This window comes from Rosa rugosa, chromosome 2 (genome assembly GCF_958449725.1).
Source record: "Rosa rugosa chromosome 2, drRosRugo1.1, whole genome shotgun sequence".
NCBI classification, from domain to species: Eukaryota; Viridiplantae; Streptophyta; class Magnoliopsida; order Rosales; family Rosaceae; genus Rosa; species Rosa rugosa.
In genome coordinates, this window is record NC_084821.1 from 33835058 (window position 1) to 33854775 (window position 19718).

Sequence of the window (19718 nt, forward strand, 5' to 3'; positions counted from 1 at the left end):
AAAAAAAAAAAAAAAAAAACATAAATATAGGGTATTCAACTTGTCGAAAATTAACATAGAACCAAAAATTTCAATAAATAAAAACAACAAAAAAAAATAATCAAGTAACTATACTAACACAAATTTTTACATAAACATATTGAAATGTAAGATTGAAATTTAGAAAAGCTCTCCCTTGAAAATCATGAACTTTACTCAAGGCACCAAAAATCAACAACAAACAATGCTTCAAGGCCTTGCCATCCAAGCTAATCATCAATGGTGTTACTTCTTCAATAATGGTTCCAAGGGTTTTCTTCCTTCTTCACTAACATCATAAGTATGACCAGGGTTCTAAAAAAAGGGCTAGGCGGCCGCCTAGGCGCTAGGCGCCTCCTTGCCGTTCTGATTTTAGCCTAGTCGAGTGAGCTAGGCGGTGAGGAGAAAATCGGCCGCCTAGGCGGCCTAGGCGGTGTTGGGCGGCCCTGGGCGGTCCTGGGCGGGATCTGGGCGGTCGGCAATTAGTCGGTTTTGCCCCTCTTTTTTTTTTTTTTTTTGTAGACTTAAAGACATTTTCGTAATTTGGCCAAACTCCCAATTCCCAAATCGAAGATAAGGTTCTGAGCCTCTGAGGGTCGACGTTTTGAACCCAAAAATTCCCAAATCGAAGCAAAAAGCTCCGGTCTCTTTCTCTCAGTCTCTCTGCCTCTCTCTGCGGTCTGGCCGCACTATTATCAGCTGCTCAAGTGCTCAGCCTCTCTCGGAGTCGCCGATGACCACGATTTTCTGGTAAGTTGAATTTCTAGGTTTTAGAACATTTCTGGGTTTTAATCGAATTCGGAATTTCTGAATTTCTGGGTTTCACTTTCAGCTTCTTCGACTCCTCCAGTCCTCCTCAAGCTGTCAAGCCACTCAAGCAGCAATTCTTCAAGACACTGGTTCGATTTCTGGGTTCTTCAAGACAGTGATCCACTCGGTTCGATTTCTGGGTTCTGCAACTCGGTGAGTCTTTTGTTTAGTTGCTGGGTATTGCTAATTTTCTGGGTATTGTATCATTGTATGTATCAATGAAACTCTTGTTTTGAACTTTGGACTCGTGTTTGAGACTTTGAGGCTTCAAGCTCACTTTCTCTGCCTGTTTCTCATGGTTTCCGTTTCTGGAATCTGGATTGATTGATTGACAATCGTTGTCTTGTTGTCTTGTTGAGTTGTTGATGACATTAAGTTTGAATGTTTGATTGTTTGAACTTTGAAGCTTCTGTCATTTATTTTGGAATGTCCTGTTTTGGTCAGTTTCTTGTTCTTTGATTGTTGACATTAAGTTTGGATTGTTCTGTTTTGCTTAATTGAATATTTGGCCATTTTGGATGGAAGTCATGGGATTTGAATCATTTGATTAATTGAATTTGGCCTCTGTGAGACTGTGACAGGTTGTATGCATTAAATTTAATTATGCTTTGTGACTCTGTTAGTCTGTTATGGAATACTTTTTTAATTATGGTTTGTGACTCTGTTATGGAATGGCAGGAATGCTCAGGTTGTATACTCTGTTAAATTTAATTATGGTTGTTGAATGTTGAATACTTTATTTATTTATTTAGGGCAATGGCAGGTACTACATCTTCCTCGGCATCTAATGCAATGTCGGAGATGGGTTCATCATTGAAGCGTGGTTCAGGTGATATTGGATGGGAATATGCGGAGTTGGCGGATGCTTCAAACTTGGATAGGTTGAAGTGTAAGTTGTGTGGGAAATTAGTGAGTGGTGGGATATATCGAATGAAACAACATATTGCCCACATCAAGGGAAATGTGGCTCCTTGTAAAAAGTCTTCGGATGAGGATAAAGCTAAATGCAAGAATGCTATTGAAGAGGCAAAGTCTACGAAGAAACAAAAGAGTAAACATGAAGTAGAAATAAGGCAAGAAGTCATTATTGAAGGAGATGAAGACAATGAAGCGAGTCAAGGGACAAGAAGAATGCCGCATACTCTTGGGCCTATGGACCATTTTGCATCCCCCATCGATCCGGATTCTTCATTGGATGGAAGTAGGAAGATGAGACAACAAAATATCAATGATGCACTTTTCAAGCAAAGAACACATAGTGTGCATCAATACTTGGCTAGATGGGTGTATGAAGCCGGGATTCCTTTTCATGCTATTGATAGTGATAGCTTCAAGAGGTTTGTCGAAGCGGTTGGTCAATTTGGCCCGGGTTACCGACCTCCAAGCCAATATCAATTAAGGGAGCCACTATTGAAGGAAGAGGTAGATAGAACTAAAAGTTCATTGAAGAAGCAAGAAGAAGAGTGGGCTTTGAATGGTTGCTCTATTATGACCGATGCTTGGAGTGACCGGAAAAGAAGAAGCATCATGAATTTGTGTGTCAATTGTGCGGAAGGCACAACTTTTCTCTCTTCTAAGGAAGCATCGGATGAGGCACACACCGGGACATATATTTTTGAATATGTGGACAAGTGCATTGAAGAAATTGGGCCACAAAATGTGGTTCAAGTGGTGACGGACAATGCTTCAAATAATATGGCGGCGGGAGATTTGATGAAGTTGAAGAGGCCAAACATATTTTGGACTTCATGTGCAACTCACACCTTCAATCTTATGCTTCAAGGAATTGGCAACCAACCTAGATTCAAAGGGGTCATTGAGAAGGCAAAGAGCTTCACCATCTATATTTATGCACATCACAAGACTTTGGCATTGATGAGGAAGTTTACAAAGAAAAGAGATATAGTGAGGCCGGGAGTCACTAGATTTGCAACCACCTTCCTCACTTTGCAAAGCTTGATGGAGAAGAAGAATGAGTTGAGAGCTATGATCACTAGTGATGAATGGAATGCAAGCAAGCATGCAAAGAGTGTAAAGGGGAAGACGGCGGTGAATATTGCTTTGAGTGCTTCTTTTTGGAATGGGGTAAGTCTTTGCTTGAAGGTGTTTGCCCCTTTAGTCAAGGTGCTTCGCCTTGTTGATGGGGATAGAAAGCCATCAATGGGCTTTGTGTACGGAGAACTACTTAGAGCCAAAGAGGAGATTAAAATGGCATTCAAAGATCAAGAAGCTCACTATCGTCCAATCCTTGATATTGTTGATAGAAAAGCCCGTGGTCGGCTTGATAGTCCATTGCATTTAGCGGGTTACCTCTTGAACCCTTACTACACATATGCCAATTCAAGCATTGAGAATGATAATGTGGTCATGGATGGGTTCTTCACTTGTGTTGAGGTATTCTTTCCCGATGACATTCAAACTCAAAGTTTGGTGACAAATGTAGAATTGCACAAGTATTTGAAGAAAGAGGGTGGATTTGGAAGAAGTTTGGCTAAGCCGGGATGCGCACAAAATGATGACAATTATAATCCGGGTAAGAATTAAGAAATACCAACTTATTTTTTTATATAGCCAATTGTTATTGTTTTGCTTGTTTTGCTTTTGGAGTTTGGCTAATTCATGATTGTTGTTGCTTTGTTTATGTTTTTTTTTTAGTTTTGTGGTGGAATATTTATGGTAACCTTGTACCAAAATTGCAAAGTATGGCTAAAAGGATACTTGCATTGACCACAAGCTCATCCGGATGTGAGAGAAATTGGAGCACTTTTGAGGGGGTAAGTACTTATTTAGTTATGCATTTTTGTAAGTTTATAAGCAAGTAGTAATGTAGTTTACTAATTATTTAGAAACTCATGATATACTAATTTTTTTTCTTTTTGTAGATCCATACAAAGAAAAGGAATAGACTAGATACAACGAGGTTAAACAATTTAGTCTATGTCCAATTCAATGCCAAGATTCTCAACAAGAAGAGAAGAATGAAAGAGAGGAATGTGGATGTATTACTAGCATGTGAAGCTACTATGGCCCAAGGATGGATTGTGGATGGTGGTGATGAAGATGTAGATTCCGATCTTACTAGTGATGTAGTTGGAGAGGGATCAGGATTGGGAGTGGATAGTAGCTTAGAGCCTAGGAGAAGTAGTAGAATTCAAGAAATTAGAGAACTTCATGAGGATGATTTTGTATCGGATGAAGAGGAAGAAGATGAGATGACTTTTGAGTTTGATTCCGATGAGGAGGGAGTACTAGAGGGATATGGAGAAGAAGAATTTGAGGATTAGGCTTGGAAGAATCAAATTTGCAATTTTTTTTTAATTTCAAAGAACTCATTATCTCATTTTTGTAGAACATTTTATCTATATTTTGAGTATTTTAACTATTTTCAAACATTATAATACCTTTTATATTTTTATTTATATAATTATATGTTATAAAAATAAAATTAAAATTTAAAAAAAAAAAAACGCCTAGGCCCCTAGGCGCTAGGCCCCGGCCTTCCGCCCGACTAGCGCCTAGCGTTTTTTAGAACCTTGAGTATGACTAGCTCGCAAATATGGCTTCAACCTATATCCATTGACCTTGAATGTGCTCTCATCACTTGGATTCTTGATCTCAATAGCACCATGGGGAAACACTTGCATAACTTCAAATGGGTCACTCATCCTTGATCTGTGCTTTCTAGGAAACAATCTAAGCCTTGAATTGTATAGAATTACAAGCTGTCCAACATGGGGATCATTCTCCGTCAACTTCTTGTCATGGTAAAGCTTGCTTATCTCCTTTACAACTTAGCGTTTTTATAAGCCTCCATCCATATTTCATTAAGCTCACATAAATCAAGCTCCCGCTTTATCAAGATCAAAATTGAGATTTTTGACTGCCCAACTTGCTTTGCGCTTCAATTCAACCAGTAAGTGATATGTTTTACCATATACTAACCGGTAAGGTGACATACCAAGTGGAGTCATGTAAGTGGCTCGATAAGCCCATAGTGTATCTCCAAGTTTGGAGCTCCAATCTTTCCTTGTACCCCCCACAACTTTCTCAAGGGTGCTTTTGATTTCTCAATTTGAGATTTCAACTTGACCATTTATTTGTGGATGGTATGGAGTGTCAACTTGTGCTTGGTGTCATACTTCTTGCATAGGGTTTTTAAGAGCTTTTTGATTAAGTGGGATCATCCATGACTTATAATGGCTGTTGGAGTGCCCAATACATTTGAAAGATGTTCTCCTTGAAGAACTTGAGCACAACGGTATAACAATTCATGGCACTTGCAATTGCTTCTACCCACTTGAAAACATAATCAACTCTGTTGGTATACATATACCTCCCAGGCAAAAGTACCGGAAGCACAAGGCTTGTCTAGCCATCATAAAGTAAGGAAAGAGCTCCTAGCTGAGGGTCCCGATACCCCTTGGGGCGATATCGGGAACCCCAAACGTCCCACACCGAAGGGAATGAAACCAATCTCCCACAAATCTGCTACATCAAGGTCATCTCCAACGATTGAAAGAGGTAATTGTTTACTATCGCTTTCCATTATCATTATCTTATAACGATATTGACTTAGGCATCGGAGCGTTGAAGGCCGGCACACCCGGTCTTCCCTCTGACCTTTGTTTGTCTTACAGATAAGCGAAACCGATAGCGATAGTAGCAGATCGAGACATCCCGTGATTTAGCTGGATCAGACCCTTTTCGAGACAGCTGAAACATTTGGAGCTAGAAGGCGTCCCCTCACTCCTTACTGGCAGAATGACACACTGCTAATGGCTACCAGCACTCACGATACTAATAATGACGATCAGCCCCACGAGGTAGCGACCCGCGAGGTCCAACCCACGCTTGAATTCTTGAGCCCGAATATCGAGACGCGTTCAGTCATAACGACATATGCAACCACCACACTAGAGATAGCGATGCGTGACCTCAACAACCGCACAAGCTGAAACCGAGCACGCGGCGGCCGCTGCAGCTCGCCGAGAGATTGAGAACATGACAAACCAGAATCGTATCCTCCGAGAGGCACTCCAGCGGCGAGTCGCGAACAATGAGGCATTAGACAGGGCCCGTCAGCACGAGATCCCGATACCGACCATTGGTGGCGTCCTGACACCTGGGGCCGTCCTCACCACGGTCCCGGGCACCGGCCTCGCTGGCACATTTGTGCCGCCAACAGCAGAAGCTTCTGGAAGCCTCGCGAGTCCCACTCCAGGTAGCACCAGCACAGGACCACAAGTTATTTATCTGAACTCCAGTCTTTTTCCCAATCAGCTCGGCACAGCGCCGCCACCACAGCTCGTACCCGATATAGCAGGAGTGTCGAGCACAAACACAGCTGCAACCGCCAATATATAGACCTGTAAATGGACCGGATTTTGATCCGGACCCGCTCCGGATCCGTGGCTATTGGACGAGTTTGGATCAAAAATTTTGATCCGTTGATCCGTTAATGATCCGAATCCGTTAACCCGTTTATTTAACGGATCAAATACGGATATAGGTCGATCCGATCCGTTAATGATCCGGCCCGTTTTCGTAATAATAAAATATTATTTTTTATTAATATATTATTTTAAAAAAATATATAAAATATAAAATATTTTATATTTCTAATACAAATTTTTTGCAGAAATCTAAGGGATAGTTTATCACCCAACATTCCAAGAAACATTAAGAATTTTGATAATGTAATTCTACTTTTGGTGATACTTTTCATGTTGTTTTAATATTTTATTAATATCTTATGAGGTATCATGATATAAATTTAATATTACTATTTAAAATTTCCTAATTATAAATGGGTCGGATTAGCGGATCGGGTATCCGTTAATCCGGCGGATATGGATTTGGATCGAGCTATCAATGATCCGCCGGGTTAACGGAGCGGGTTTGGATCAAATTTTTTTTTAAGTAAACGGATTCGGATTTAGGTCGATCCGATCCAAATCTGATCCATTTACAGGTCTACCAATATAACTCCACCCGACCCCAACACCCGGTTGCTACTACAGATGAGCGAGACCATCGCCGCCCTGCAGGCGCGAATCGAGAGTGAAAAGAGCAGGTCTGCTTGGCAACCGATCACAGCAGAATTCCAAGGAAAGATGGGACCATTCACACCCCAGATACAAGCTGAGAAGCGCCCACATGAGGCAAAACCCTTCAAGATTGAAAAATATAATGGCACCCAAGACCCACACCACCACTTGGAGGTCTTCCAATCCTTCCTGCATGGAACCCTATACACGGACGCCATGGCATGCCATGCATTCGTAGAAACCCTGACAGAGGAAGCCTTGCGCTAGTTCCTTAACCTCCCCGCTAATTCCATCGACATCTTCCAGGAGCTCGGGGACAAATTCTTCTGGCGGTTCATTTTGTGAGGCAGCGGTTATCGCACGACGCCTGACCTGTTCAGGCTCAAGCAAAGGCGAAATGAACGATTACTGGATTTTGTCCGCCGATGGCAGAAGCAAGCTACACAATGTCGCTCCCTTGACCCAGCCCTAGCGGCATCAGCATTCAAACAGGCTCTCTAGCCGGGATACTTCCTGTTGCAAATCAACACCAACTCTCCTATGACATATGATGACCTACTCAACGCCGCCACCGCTTTCGCGCAGGCCGAGTACGACACCTTTAGTCATGATATCAGTACCAATACACACCTAGTCAACATACCCCAGCTTAACAACCCCATCGGAACCACCGACAACAAGAATAAAGACACCAACAAAGACAAGCCTGTTCAACACAATGACAGGAACCCACGAGAGCGCCAATGATAAAAGGGACAAACAGTACGGGAAGAGCCCCGAGAAGCCAAAGTACAACTCATCACGCAGTCGGTATCACGATGCACCATATGGCGGTACCCGATACGGGGAAAACCCGAAATACGACGCACCCTGATATGAGATCTACACCACACTCACCGCCTCATACGAAGAAATTTGGAACAACCACAAAGACATCATCCCACGCCCGCCGCGGCGCAAACTTGGTCAGGACAAACCACGAGACAATGGCAAGTACTGTACATACCATGAGGAGGCCGGCCACCCCACCAACATATGCTAGGTACTGAAAAATACTATCGAGCACCTCATTCAAAACGGCAAGCTCTCGTAGTATCGTACTCCCGCAACGGGAGCCAACGCCATTGAAGTCTAAGGACAAATATTAACTATACATGGAGGCGCCCCAAGGGGATCCGAGACTCTTCACCTACTAAAGCGGCAATGCCCTCGAGGACAGGAGATATTGGGACTAAGTCATGGCTGCCACACCCCGCATGTGGAGTGGTACTCGATTGCTTTTAATCTCAATGAAGACACGATACAGAAACATCATCATGACCCATTTCCTGATCACTATGGTCATCGACCACTATCGATGCCATTGGGTCCTGGTCGATAGCGGGGCCGCGGTTAGTGTTATGTTCGGCAGTTGCTACGAAGGTCTGAACCGAGACAACAAGAAACTGTCCCAAGATCATGAGCCCCTAATCAGCTTTGCAGGAGAAATCACACAACCCTTGGGATCCGACAACTTACGGATCACACTCGGTGGAGGCAACAATATCGCCACCATGACAGCGCACTTTATCGTCGTCGACTGTCCCTTTTCCTACAACGTCATCTTAGGGCGAGACGTCATTTGAGGACTTCAATGCTTTGTTGCAGGGCACATGTTAATGATGAAGATACCTACCCTGGGGAGCATCCTCACCATCCGAGGTGATTAGGAGCTAGCGAGACAATCCAACTCCCTGACTGTCGCAAGGGGACATGGTAGACGAGAGGTACTCCTAACCACGGACTTGCCCTCTCCATCCGACAAGCCTGACGATCCAAGGGAAGATCCCGAGACTCCAGATGCTTGCGATACACGCAGTAAAAAGAAGGAAGATAAGCGGAAACTCAAGCACCCGAGACCAGATGCCTTGGAAGACTTGATATCGGTCTCAATATCTGATACACAACCAGACAGAAAGGTCAAGATTGGCTCCAAGACGGACCCACACTTCGAAGCAGAGTTAATTGCCTTCCTTAAGACCAGACATGAAGTGTTTGCATGGTCATACGCCGACATGCCAGGGATATCGCCAGAATTGTTGACCCACAAACTCACCATCTCACCAGACGTCCCCCCAATCAGGCAGAAGAGAAGGGCCTTCACGGAAGAAAAATACAAAGCCATCCAGGCCGAGGTCAAGAAACTCCAAGATATCGTATTCGTCAAGGAAGTATCCTACCCGACATGGCTATCAAATGTTGTGATTGTAAAGAAGCCCAATGGCAAATGGCGCATGTGTGTCGATTACACCAATCTAAACAAGGCTTGCCCAAAAGACAGTTTTCCTCTGCCAAGAATTGACCAGCTAGTCGACTCCACCGTAGGCCACAAGCTCTTTAGCTTCATGGATGCCTTCTCGGATTACAACCAGATCGCCATGGAACCCTCTGATCAAGAACACACGTCCTTCACCACCGACAAGGGCTTATATTGCTACAAGGTAATGCCATTTGGCCTGAAAAACGTCGGGGCCACATACCAGAGACTAGTCAACGCCATGTTCACAGATCATATCGGGAAGATAATGGAGGTATATGTGGACGATATGCTTGTCAAGAGCTTCACCATCGAAGATCACATCAAAAACCTGGGCATCGTCTTCTACATCTTACTCCAATACGGTATGCGACTCAACCTAGATAAGTGCGTGTTCGGCATCCTTGGTGGAAAATTCCTGGGCTTTGTGGTTAGCGAGAGAGGCATTGAAGCAAATCCATAGACGGTTCAGGCCATCCTCAACATGGCACCCCCAAAGATGAGGAATAAGGTGCAATTTCTCACGGGAAAGGTTGTAGCTCTTGCCCGATTCATATCGCGCTTAACCGACAAATGCGCTCCCTTCTTCACGCTCCTTAAAAGTCACCACACCTAGAAAATCAACTAGGGACCCGAACACGACAAGGCTTTTCAAGGAATCCGAGAATACCTGGCATCAGTGCCCACTCTTTCCAAACCCATCCTCGGGGAAGTCCTACATATCTATCTTGCAGTATCAATCATAGCGGTCAGCGCTGCCCTGGTCAGACGCTAGAGTAATGACGAATTACCGGTCTACTATACTGGCAAAAGGTTCAACGATGCCGAGTCCAGGTATTCCGATATCGAAAAATTTGCCCTCGCACTCCTCACCGCTGCTCGGCGACTGCGACAATACTTCTAGGCACACACCATACATGTCTTGGCCAACCAGCCATTGAAGCAGGTCCTCCAAATACCAGAATCCTCATGACGGTTGGTAAAGTGATCCATCGAGCTAGGCGAGTTCGACATTCACTACATATCGTGTACGACCATCAAAGGACAGGCTGTTGCAGACTTCATTGCATAATTCATACCTCGAGAGGATGAGCCCCCTAGAGAGATAGTATCGGGAACAAGCACCACCCCAACATGGACACTTCATGTCGACTGATCTTCTAATAGTAAGCTCAGCGGAGCTGGGGTGGTCCTGACTGACCCAGAAGGGCACACATACAAGTACGCGCTACAGTTCAAATTCAGGCCAAGGAACCACATTTATCCCATTATCAATCACTCACAAAAGCTCTACTCCAGCAATGTCTCCCCAGCCACACCATCGCTCTGATCCCACAGGCACAGAATACCAAGGCAGACGCTATCGCCCGGATGGTGACATCGCCACCGAACACCGATATCGGGAACCTCAAAATGGAAGTCCTGGAAAAACCAAGTATCGACAGACCATTCTCGGAGATATTCACTACAGAGAGCCAGCGGCCACCCTCATGGATGGACCCATTCATTGATTACCTTTCCAAGGGTATCGAGCCACCAGACAGGGTCATCGCCACCAGACTCTGCAGAAGGGCAACATTATACACAGTCTGAGAGGGCAAGTTATACAGGAAAGGAAGGTCATTCGCCCTACTGAAATGCATCTCCCTCGAGGAAGGACAGCGAGTTCTGCTGTCGTTGCACAGTGGGATCTGTGGCAACCATGCAGGGGCAAGGAACCTAGCATTCAAGGCACTCCGTACAGGATACTACTGGTGCCTACCTCAAATGCCATCAATTCGCCAACTCCCCTCTCGCACCATCAGTACCACTTTCAATCATCATCGCCCCTTGGGCATACTGCCAGTGGGGACTTGATTTCATTGGCAAATTTCCCACAGCACCAGGACAGCTAAAGTTTGCCATCGTCGCCGTGGACTACAACACAAAGTGGGTCGAAGCCGAGGCCCTATCCACCATCACGGTCGCCAAGGTCATCAATTTCTTATGGAAGAACATTTACTGCCGATTCGGAATCCCTGAAACAATCATCACCGATAATGGGGCACAGTTCGATAACGATACACTGAGGGAGTTTGTTGGCCAATATGGGACAAAGATTTGATACGCTTCACCCGCCCACCCACAGACAAACGGCCAGGTCGAGGTAGTCAACAAGATCATTAAGCAAAACCTAAAGGCTAGACGACGCCAAGGGCCTGTGGGCAGAAAAGCTACCCGAGGTCCTCTGGGCGATCAGAACAACCCCAACGGAAGCCAATGGCGAGTCCTCCTTCTGCATGTCATTCGGCACCGAGGCTGACAGACCCGCTCCCAGATTCCAAGGTGAAATCCGAGGTGGATCCATATAGACCAAGTTAGAGAAAAGTTTAATCAAAAATTCGACATAACCTCCCCTAAAAATGGACTACCCAAGAACCTGTAAATCCAATAATATACTTCTAATATCTAATATCATAAATCTCAAATAACTTCCAAATAAGACCTCATGTCCTTCACAAAAACATCCACCACCAACCAAATACGAGGGTTCTAACCCAACAATTACAACTTAGGAATCCAATACTCAATTTATGGTTACATCAGAGCATAAGTTACACGGTCCAATTAAGTAAGAAATGTAAGAGTACGAAAGAGAACAAATCGTACAAGTCAAGATGGATGAAGGTAGATAAGGAGAATGCCTCAACGTGGTGCAGTCTGACCTCAGCGAAATCTACTACCAGGGCAAAACGGAAATCCAAAGAGCCCCGATAAAAACATAGAAAATGTGAGACAAGCTCAGTGAGAGGACAAAAATAATTTAGTATTTGAAACAACTTTTGATAAATCTTATTTTTCTTAAAATAATTTCTCTTTCGTAAATCTTTGGCATGCAATTGACCACTTATAGTAAAAAGACAAGTTCAAAAGTTATAAGTCACGAATACTTTCACATACCCATTTATAAGATAAACTTGTAACAAAATAAGCACTTTGCTTTAGTAATGTCTCATAAGAAAACTGAAATAATAACTGGGGAGTAACTCAATATTTACTTGCAAAAGGTAACTCAGTCCAAAAGCATTTTGCAGAACTTCCAAAACTACAAAGCATTACCAAACTTGTACCCAAAAACTGGTCATACACCTACAATGATCTAAATCAAAATAGGCAAAGCGTGGCGGACAACTGGTCATACACTCATGCCGAGCGAACTCAACATGAGCAGAGCGGGGGAGCTGGTCATACACTTGTGCGTCCGCCGGTACACAAGCAGAGCATGAGGCTATACGTGCATGTAACCAGAAAACTGATGAAGTATCGCTGTATCTTGCTGGGGTTGGGTACTCGTAAGGTAAGTTGAAATCCAATTTACTTTGCCAAAATAGAAGGTTCTTTCTTTTTGTACATGTAACAACATTTAAAACTTCATATCTTCCTTTCCCAAAAATAAGCAATTTACTTCAAAACATAGATTATAAAATTGCATATGACCACAACAATTAATTTACGAGAAATCACAATAAACTTCTTGAATATTAAATAGATAATTAAAGAAATCAAATATCAAAGAATCGAAGTAATTGCATGCATTTCTTTAAAACAAAGTCCAACTCACAATGAAGGGTGACTAGATGAGTCCCATCTCGGGAATGTCCTCGGAAGCTTGCTCAACCGAATTACCTAGTTAATAATATTTTATGAATAAAATAAGCTCAATCCGAAAAACTAAGTAAAGAAACGTAAATGCATCCTAGCAAATCGTATCCTCTCCTTGACGTAATGTCACCCAAGTCTTCCTATCATCAAATAATCATTTTAAGTCTCTTCCACTACCTTCCCTCCAACTCCAACACCTCCAAAAACAATTTTTCCTAATTTATTCCCAACACCAAATTCTAATTCCTCATCCAAAATTCAACAATTATACTTGGGCTAGTACTAACACATCCTAGGAAGCATAACAAATCTCAAAAGAACTAAAAATGGACATGAAAGGCCGCCGGAGACGGCGGAGCTGCGGTGGCTCATGGTGGCCGGAATCCCAACTTCCAAAACCTTCAAATATATAGGCAATAATATACTCAAAAGAAAGCCCATGAGGTAATGAACAACTTTATACCTTGGGATTTCTCCAAATTCTCAATGGTTTGGCCGGAATTCGGAAAATAGCCGGAAAACCACCCAATCTTCCCTCCTTCGATTCGTTGCACACACTTGATGATAGGTCTTGAAACTTATGTAGATAGGAAGCCCATGAGGTAAGGAAGAGATGAGTCTAAGAATTGTGGCCGGATTTGGCCAGAATCGACGCTGGCGGCCGAAAATATGGGCGGCAAGGGCTAGAGCTCGTTTTCTCTCTCTCCTTGATCTCTTTTTCACGTGAAAAATGGATTGGGGGGGGGGGGGGGGGGGAGGATCTGATCTAATTAAGCTAGGGTGAGGTGAAATGACCAAATTACCCCTCACACGAAAATACTCATAACTTTCTCGTTACAACTCCGTTTAATTAACCGTTTGCGCCTACGCTCTCGTATTATCGTGCTCTATTTTTCCATGCTAAGAAAATAATTTTTGGAAACTCCAAAAAAATAATTTCCTATTAAGAAGGCTAATTTAACGATACGATGAATTGAAATATCTAAATGCAATGCAAATAAATTAAGGGATAGTATTTCCGGGTACGGGGTGTTACAAAGGCAGTGATCCAGGTCGAGCAGGAGGTACAATGCGATAGAGTGGCATGTTTTGATGCGCTCACCAACTCGGAGGGACTGAACCTCAACTCTGACCTCCTGGAAGAACGCTGAGAGCGAGCCCACCTTCGCAACATCAACAACAAGCAACGTATCGCCGGATACTACAATGCAAGGGTAATTCCTCGCCTCCTGTTTGTCGGTGATTGGGTGATGAAAGAGAAGATGCCAACTCCAACAGGGCTGAAGGCCACATGGAAAGGGCCGTACGAGATCACCGAGGCCGTCAGACCCGCTATCTTCTACCTGAGAGGAGCAGACAGTATAACTCTCCCACACCCATGGAACGCCCAGCACCTCCGCTATAATCCCAAGTACAGAAAGGCACCCGGGCCACGCGTGCGCCACCTCGCTATCGCCTTGCTCCATGGCAACAAGAACACCATCACCACACCCGTTCTCTTTTGCCATTTTAATCAAAGGGAAAATTTCATGAATGGTACCCAAAGTATGGCTCACTATGCATTTCGGTACACCAAGTTCCAAAACATAAACTTTGGTACCTGAGGTTTCAAAACCGACCCAATATATGTACACGACATTAATGACTCCGTCAGTCTGCATGCCATTACGCACATAGTGAAGGGCAAAATTGGTTTTTCATTTCTCAACAGGTTTCCTCTCTCTCTTCTCAGACTCCTCTCTTTCCTTCTAAACGACTCTACTACCCCAAACTAGCAGTGGCCTCCGACGAGAAGTACGGATTCAAGAGGCCTATGCTTTTTGTCATCACTTGAAGATCACTTGAAGAACAGAAGCACTAGATTCTGATCTAGAATCATGACCCCTATGCCTTTTGTGGCTTCGCTTCTTCCTCTTCTTTTCTCCTTCATAGCCACTCTCATATCCATCACTGTTTTCATCACTTGACCTTGAGGAATATCTCTCTGGCTTCCGCCTGGATCTCTTTTCCTCCTTTTTGTTATCACCGATCACCGCCACCGATCACCACGCCTCTGCACCACCTTTCGCAACCTCCGATTACAGCCCCTATTCCCAATCCTACCCTCCATCACCATCAAATTTTTCGCCAAAACTCGACCTCGACAACCAAGGGAGCCATGGGGACCTTGTTTCTGGTCTACGACCCGAAATCCTCACCCATTTTTGTCGTCCCTCCTCGGGTCCTTCAATTGCGAAGAGTATTTGGGCTGGGCCATCTCTTATTGCCCCGGCGGCGATCTCAGATCTGCTCTTCCTTGATAATCCCAAACATCTCACCTCTAATCTCAGACAAGCTAATGCAATCTCACCTCAATCTCTTTCTGGGTTAAGAGAAAGAGGTCAGAGGTAAATATAGATAGAGATGGCGCCTTTCGGAATGAAAACCAACCATAGTGGTGGAGTTGGAATGATTGTAAGGGATGGGGAAGGTGCGTTTAGAGGAGCTTGGTCGGGGTTTCATCCCAATTTTTCTTCGCCTCTTCACAGCGAGTACGAGGCCTGCAGGGCGGGTTGAGAGAGAGAGCTAGGTGCCCAGAATAAGAGAAGAGAGAGACCTGGGTGCTCAGAGTAAAACAATTGAAGAGACCTTTTTACCCCTTGAAATACGACAGCTGGCACAAAACTAACGGCGTCATTGACGTCGTGTATGTATATTAGGTCTTTTTTGAAACCTCAGGTACCAAAGTTTATGTTTTGAAACTTGGTGTACTGAAATGCATAGTGGGCCTTACTTCGGGTACCATTCATGAAATTTTCCCTTAATCAAATGTACCTTGCCACTGCCTTAGCGCAGCAATGAATGAAATGCTCTTGCAATGAATGAAATGCTTTTATTGTTATCATACTTATTTTCAATCACATTTAACGAACGCTAACGACTATCACCATCAGACCCTTAAATGGTCAATCTCGATTCCCATATCGCCTATCGCGATCGGGCCTTAAGCCAGCCACTACATGATTCAACAGGCAAGGGCACGCTGTATATAACTCCAACTTACTGCCTCCGCATTACCACTAATGTAAATGCGATATCGCTTGCGGCTGGTTCTGCTGACACAGCAAGACGCTGTCACTCACAAACCCTTGTGTTGTCAATTGTGATCACCAACGATAATAAAGATCAACGATATGCGATACATCGCGGAAAACGAATCAAGAATGAATGTGATACTAGTAAAGTAATGATGAACGTTCAAAAGTAAAGCCAAACGACAGAATGCCCAAAGTCCACAACACGCTCTCGCCCTAGGTCCCGATACGATATCAAATGATAACGATGCAGCATTACTGCAGCATGGAATGCATAACAATACATGTCAACAACCAAAAGCAACGCCCAATGTTTAAAAATACAACCCCAACGACAACAGGTAACATAATGAAAGGTGATACATCCATCGATAAAGAATGATATACAAAGGAAATTTATTACAAAGGCTTTGCGGCCAATAGCAATACACCAAACTTTACTCCATACAAATGCGATATAACATCCAAGCATACAAATGCGATATACATCCTAGCATACAAATGCGATATAACATCCTAGCATACAAATGTGATATACATCCTAGCATATGAATGCGACATATACATCCTAGCACACGAGTGCGATACATATGCCCATCCTCGTCACCTCTCCAACCAAATCTGATTCTTTGGAATATGAGGAGCTCCGGAAGATCACTGCCACCAGCGCTGACAAGCTGGTCAAATTCTGGTGGGAAAGACTGGGGAGCGGTGTCACTCTCTGCCCCATTGTTAGATCCATAATTACCTAGTAATTATTCCCCTAATCTTGCACTTTTTCTTAACCTTTGTGTTTATTTATATATATTTATTATGTTTTCCTTATCATGCTAGGAAATAATGGAAATGCTTGGAAATGCCCTAAAAACTCAACTTTAGCATATTTTCCTACTCCGGCTAGGAGAAACTGAGCTAGGCAAGGAAGGAGGAGCGGCAGACTAACCAAATGAACTCCAAATGAGTTGAAAATTTCCAGATCCATTTTAGACATCCTAAGGATCATTTCATATGAAGAGTGCAAGAGTTATCTCGGAGTGGAAGGCCTTCAAAAGTTCAGCCCAAGTTTCTGACTAAAAGACAAAAACCGCAAAACCGGACCTGTACGGATTCCAGCAGCATTTCCGGCCACACCACAGTGAACTGAAATTTTACCATAATGATCTACACTCATGGAGGAGAATTTGGTATGAAGAAGTCAAAGGCCAATTCCGAACTCTCAATCAAGATTCAATTGAAGGAAGAAAGGAGAAGAAAATGCGCAAACGGACAAAAAATGGGTCAACGGTGGTTAACGCCGGATTCCGGACATTTCCGGCCGAGTTAGTCGGCCGAGAACATGTGTGGATGACAAGGAAGAGCTGACTAGGGTTAGAGATTTTAGGTCTAGGTTATTTTGAAATTCAAAATTTGAAAGATGACAAGTGGTCTCATTCTTACACCTTACACATTTGTCTCTCATTTGTTCCCCTACACAATGACCCTTCTACCCTTACTTTTTCTCCTCCACCAAAATATCAATGAGCTTTCTAGGTCATTTCTATGTGGAGTTAAAGACTATATCCACATTTTGTGGTTACACATTTGTCAATCACATCTAGCCCTTCATTTCCTTTGATCTCCACCCTCCATTCATCACTTTTGGCCTATAAAAGCACCGTCCCCTCATTTAGACGTTTTACATACTTTCCTTCATCCATTTCATCTTCTTCCTCTCTCCATTTTCCTTTCCATTTTTCTTAGTTCTTCATCTTTTAGTTAGTTCTTAAAGTTTTTGTGTAGAGAAAAGTGTATAGTTTCTTGGGTTTGTTCTAGAACCGAAGAATCTATACATCTTTGATCAATCACACTCTAGTTTTCATAGATTAAGCCTTGTTCTTCGAAGTTTCTAAGAGTTTTGTGGATTTCTATGGCAATTTGGGTTTGAAAGAACCGAAATTTCCATACTTTTGAAACATCTCTCACTAGCTTTGTATCAAGAGGAGCTGGTTTGGTAACCAACCACTTTCTCCACTTTTCCTCTCTTTTACTTGATGTTTATTATGTTTATGGCTTTAATTTATGTAACTATGGGTTGTGAGTAGAATAAATTTGGGGCTAGCCCATCGCCGGCCGATCTCCACCATTGTAGCCCCGCCGCACCGCCAGCCATCGGTGCCTTTGGGTCTCTCACTTGGACGGAGACTCAGTTCCGCAGGAGCACCGATTGCTCAATCCCCCAAGGGGTGAAAGGGCTGAGCCCGCCTGAGATTAGTCTATAAGGCCTATAACCCAGGCATGAGATTAAGCTATAAAGCCCATAAGTCTGGAGAAGAAAACCAACAAAACAGAGAGAGGATTTCAGGAGCAGAAGCACAATGAAAAACAAAGAGGATGCCATGTTGAGAATGTGCTCCACCCACACTCACCTTGCTTATTTTTAGGGAAAGCCACCGCCAAGGACGGCCTCCAGGTGACCAACGGTCACGCCGCTTTAATCACCTGCATAATGAAAATGCCAAAAATCGACAAAACAGTAAATACATTCAACGAGCGGGGGACTATCGCTCAAAGAAACGCTTGTTCCCAATAAACTTTTCATATTTCCAAAACAAAATGAAAATTCCAAAAGGAAGGCCAATCGGTCAATATCTCGACAAAATTCAAAGCATTTACACGTCAACAAGCCTATCACCAACAAAGCAAAATAATAAAGGAACACTACGTCTCGCCCTCGACACTTCGCGCTTGCTCTGCAGCCACATCTCGCGCCACGACGTTCTCGCCCTCCTGCACATTCTCGACATCCACCACGCACACTTCTCCTTGCTCGCCCACATGGGCAGCCCCTCACCTCGCAATCGCCAACCTGGCTCGAGACGAGCTCCTCAACATCAGACGGTTCGCAGATAACAATCCCCCCGCCACGACCGTCACTCGCGGCACTAGCTTGTGATCTCGCCGCCTTCTTCGCCTGCATATCGCGGTCCATTTTGTCTTGATCAATCCACCCAGCAGTGATACCATCAAGAATCGAATGCAGCGCCCCATCCGAGAAGGCCTTATTTACCTTCTCTTGGAAATTGGACGACAAAAGATAATGATCCACAACCCTTGCCGCGCCATCTCGCTTGGCCTAATGGAGATTGTCAACATGCATCTCGGCTGCGGCACGCAAGCGAATACAATCGTCGGCGAAGGTACTAGCCCGAGATCGCTCCTCGTCCACCTTCTTCCTTAACCGCTCAAGCTCTGCATCAATCTCGCCCGCTTGGCGCTCAATGACCCTCAAGCGGTCAACCTCTCTTTGCAAGGTGCCGACTTGCCCTTCCAATTCAACCACGCGATCGGGATAAAGAGCCAAACTTTCCAAGGCCGCGCTGCGAAGATCCAACTCGGCATCGCGGTCCTGGACCTGCCTCTCCAACTCTCGTAAACGCTCTTCAGCAGTTCGGACCTGGGCCCTAACCTTCTCCAGTGCTTTCAAGCCAACTTCAGCTTGCTGCAACTTGCCCGTCATGTCCAAATTTGACTCCCTCAAGGGGGCAATAGCATCCTCAGCTTCCCGCCACCGAGACTCCTCCAATGCCAGCAATTGCTCCAATTCCATCCTCCTCGCGATCCCATCATCAATCGCCCGCCTCATCTTCTGACGATCCGGTTGACCGCGATCCAACACACCCTGTAGCTCACGTGCCCGCTCCCTCTCGACATTCAACTCTGCCTGAAGTCGAGCGATCTCCCGATCAAAGTGTGTGAGCAACTCGGTGGATGCCAGATAGTTCATGTTCACCGCCTACATCGCACACCAAACATCAGAACGTTCCCAAACAAAAAAAAACAAAAGAAACAGAA

At 44.2% G+C, this 19718-nt stretch overlaps 1 protein-coding gene across 2 annotated transcripts; it reads left to right on the top strand.

Annotated features, from left to right (window-relative positions):
• Nucleotides 1–471: 471 nt before the first annotated feature.
• On the top strand, nt 472–4226 carry LOC133733211 (uncharacterized). 2 transcript variants are annotated; one of them, XM_062160838.1, is made up of 5 exons: nt 472–768; nt 851–981; nt 1581–3361; nt 3484–3602; nt 3711–4226. In XM_062160838.1, exons 3-5 carry the CDS (start codon nt 1585–1587, stop codon nt 4110–4112), a joined length of 2298 nt encoding a protein of 765 aa, XP_062016822.1. In that variant the 5' UTR covers nt 472–768; nt 851–981; nt 1581–1584; the 3' UTR covers nt 4113–4226. The 2 variants fall into 2 exon arrangements, with proteins under 2 accessions (XP_062016822.1, XP_062016823.1); XM_062160839.1 differs by having other exon boundaries at nt 1592–3361.
• The last annotated feature ends 15492 nt before the right edge of the window (nt 4227–19718 follow it).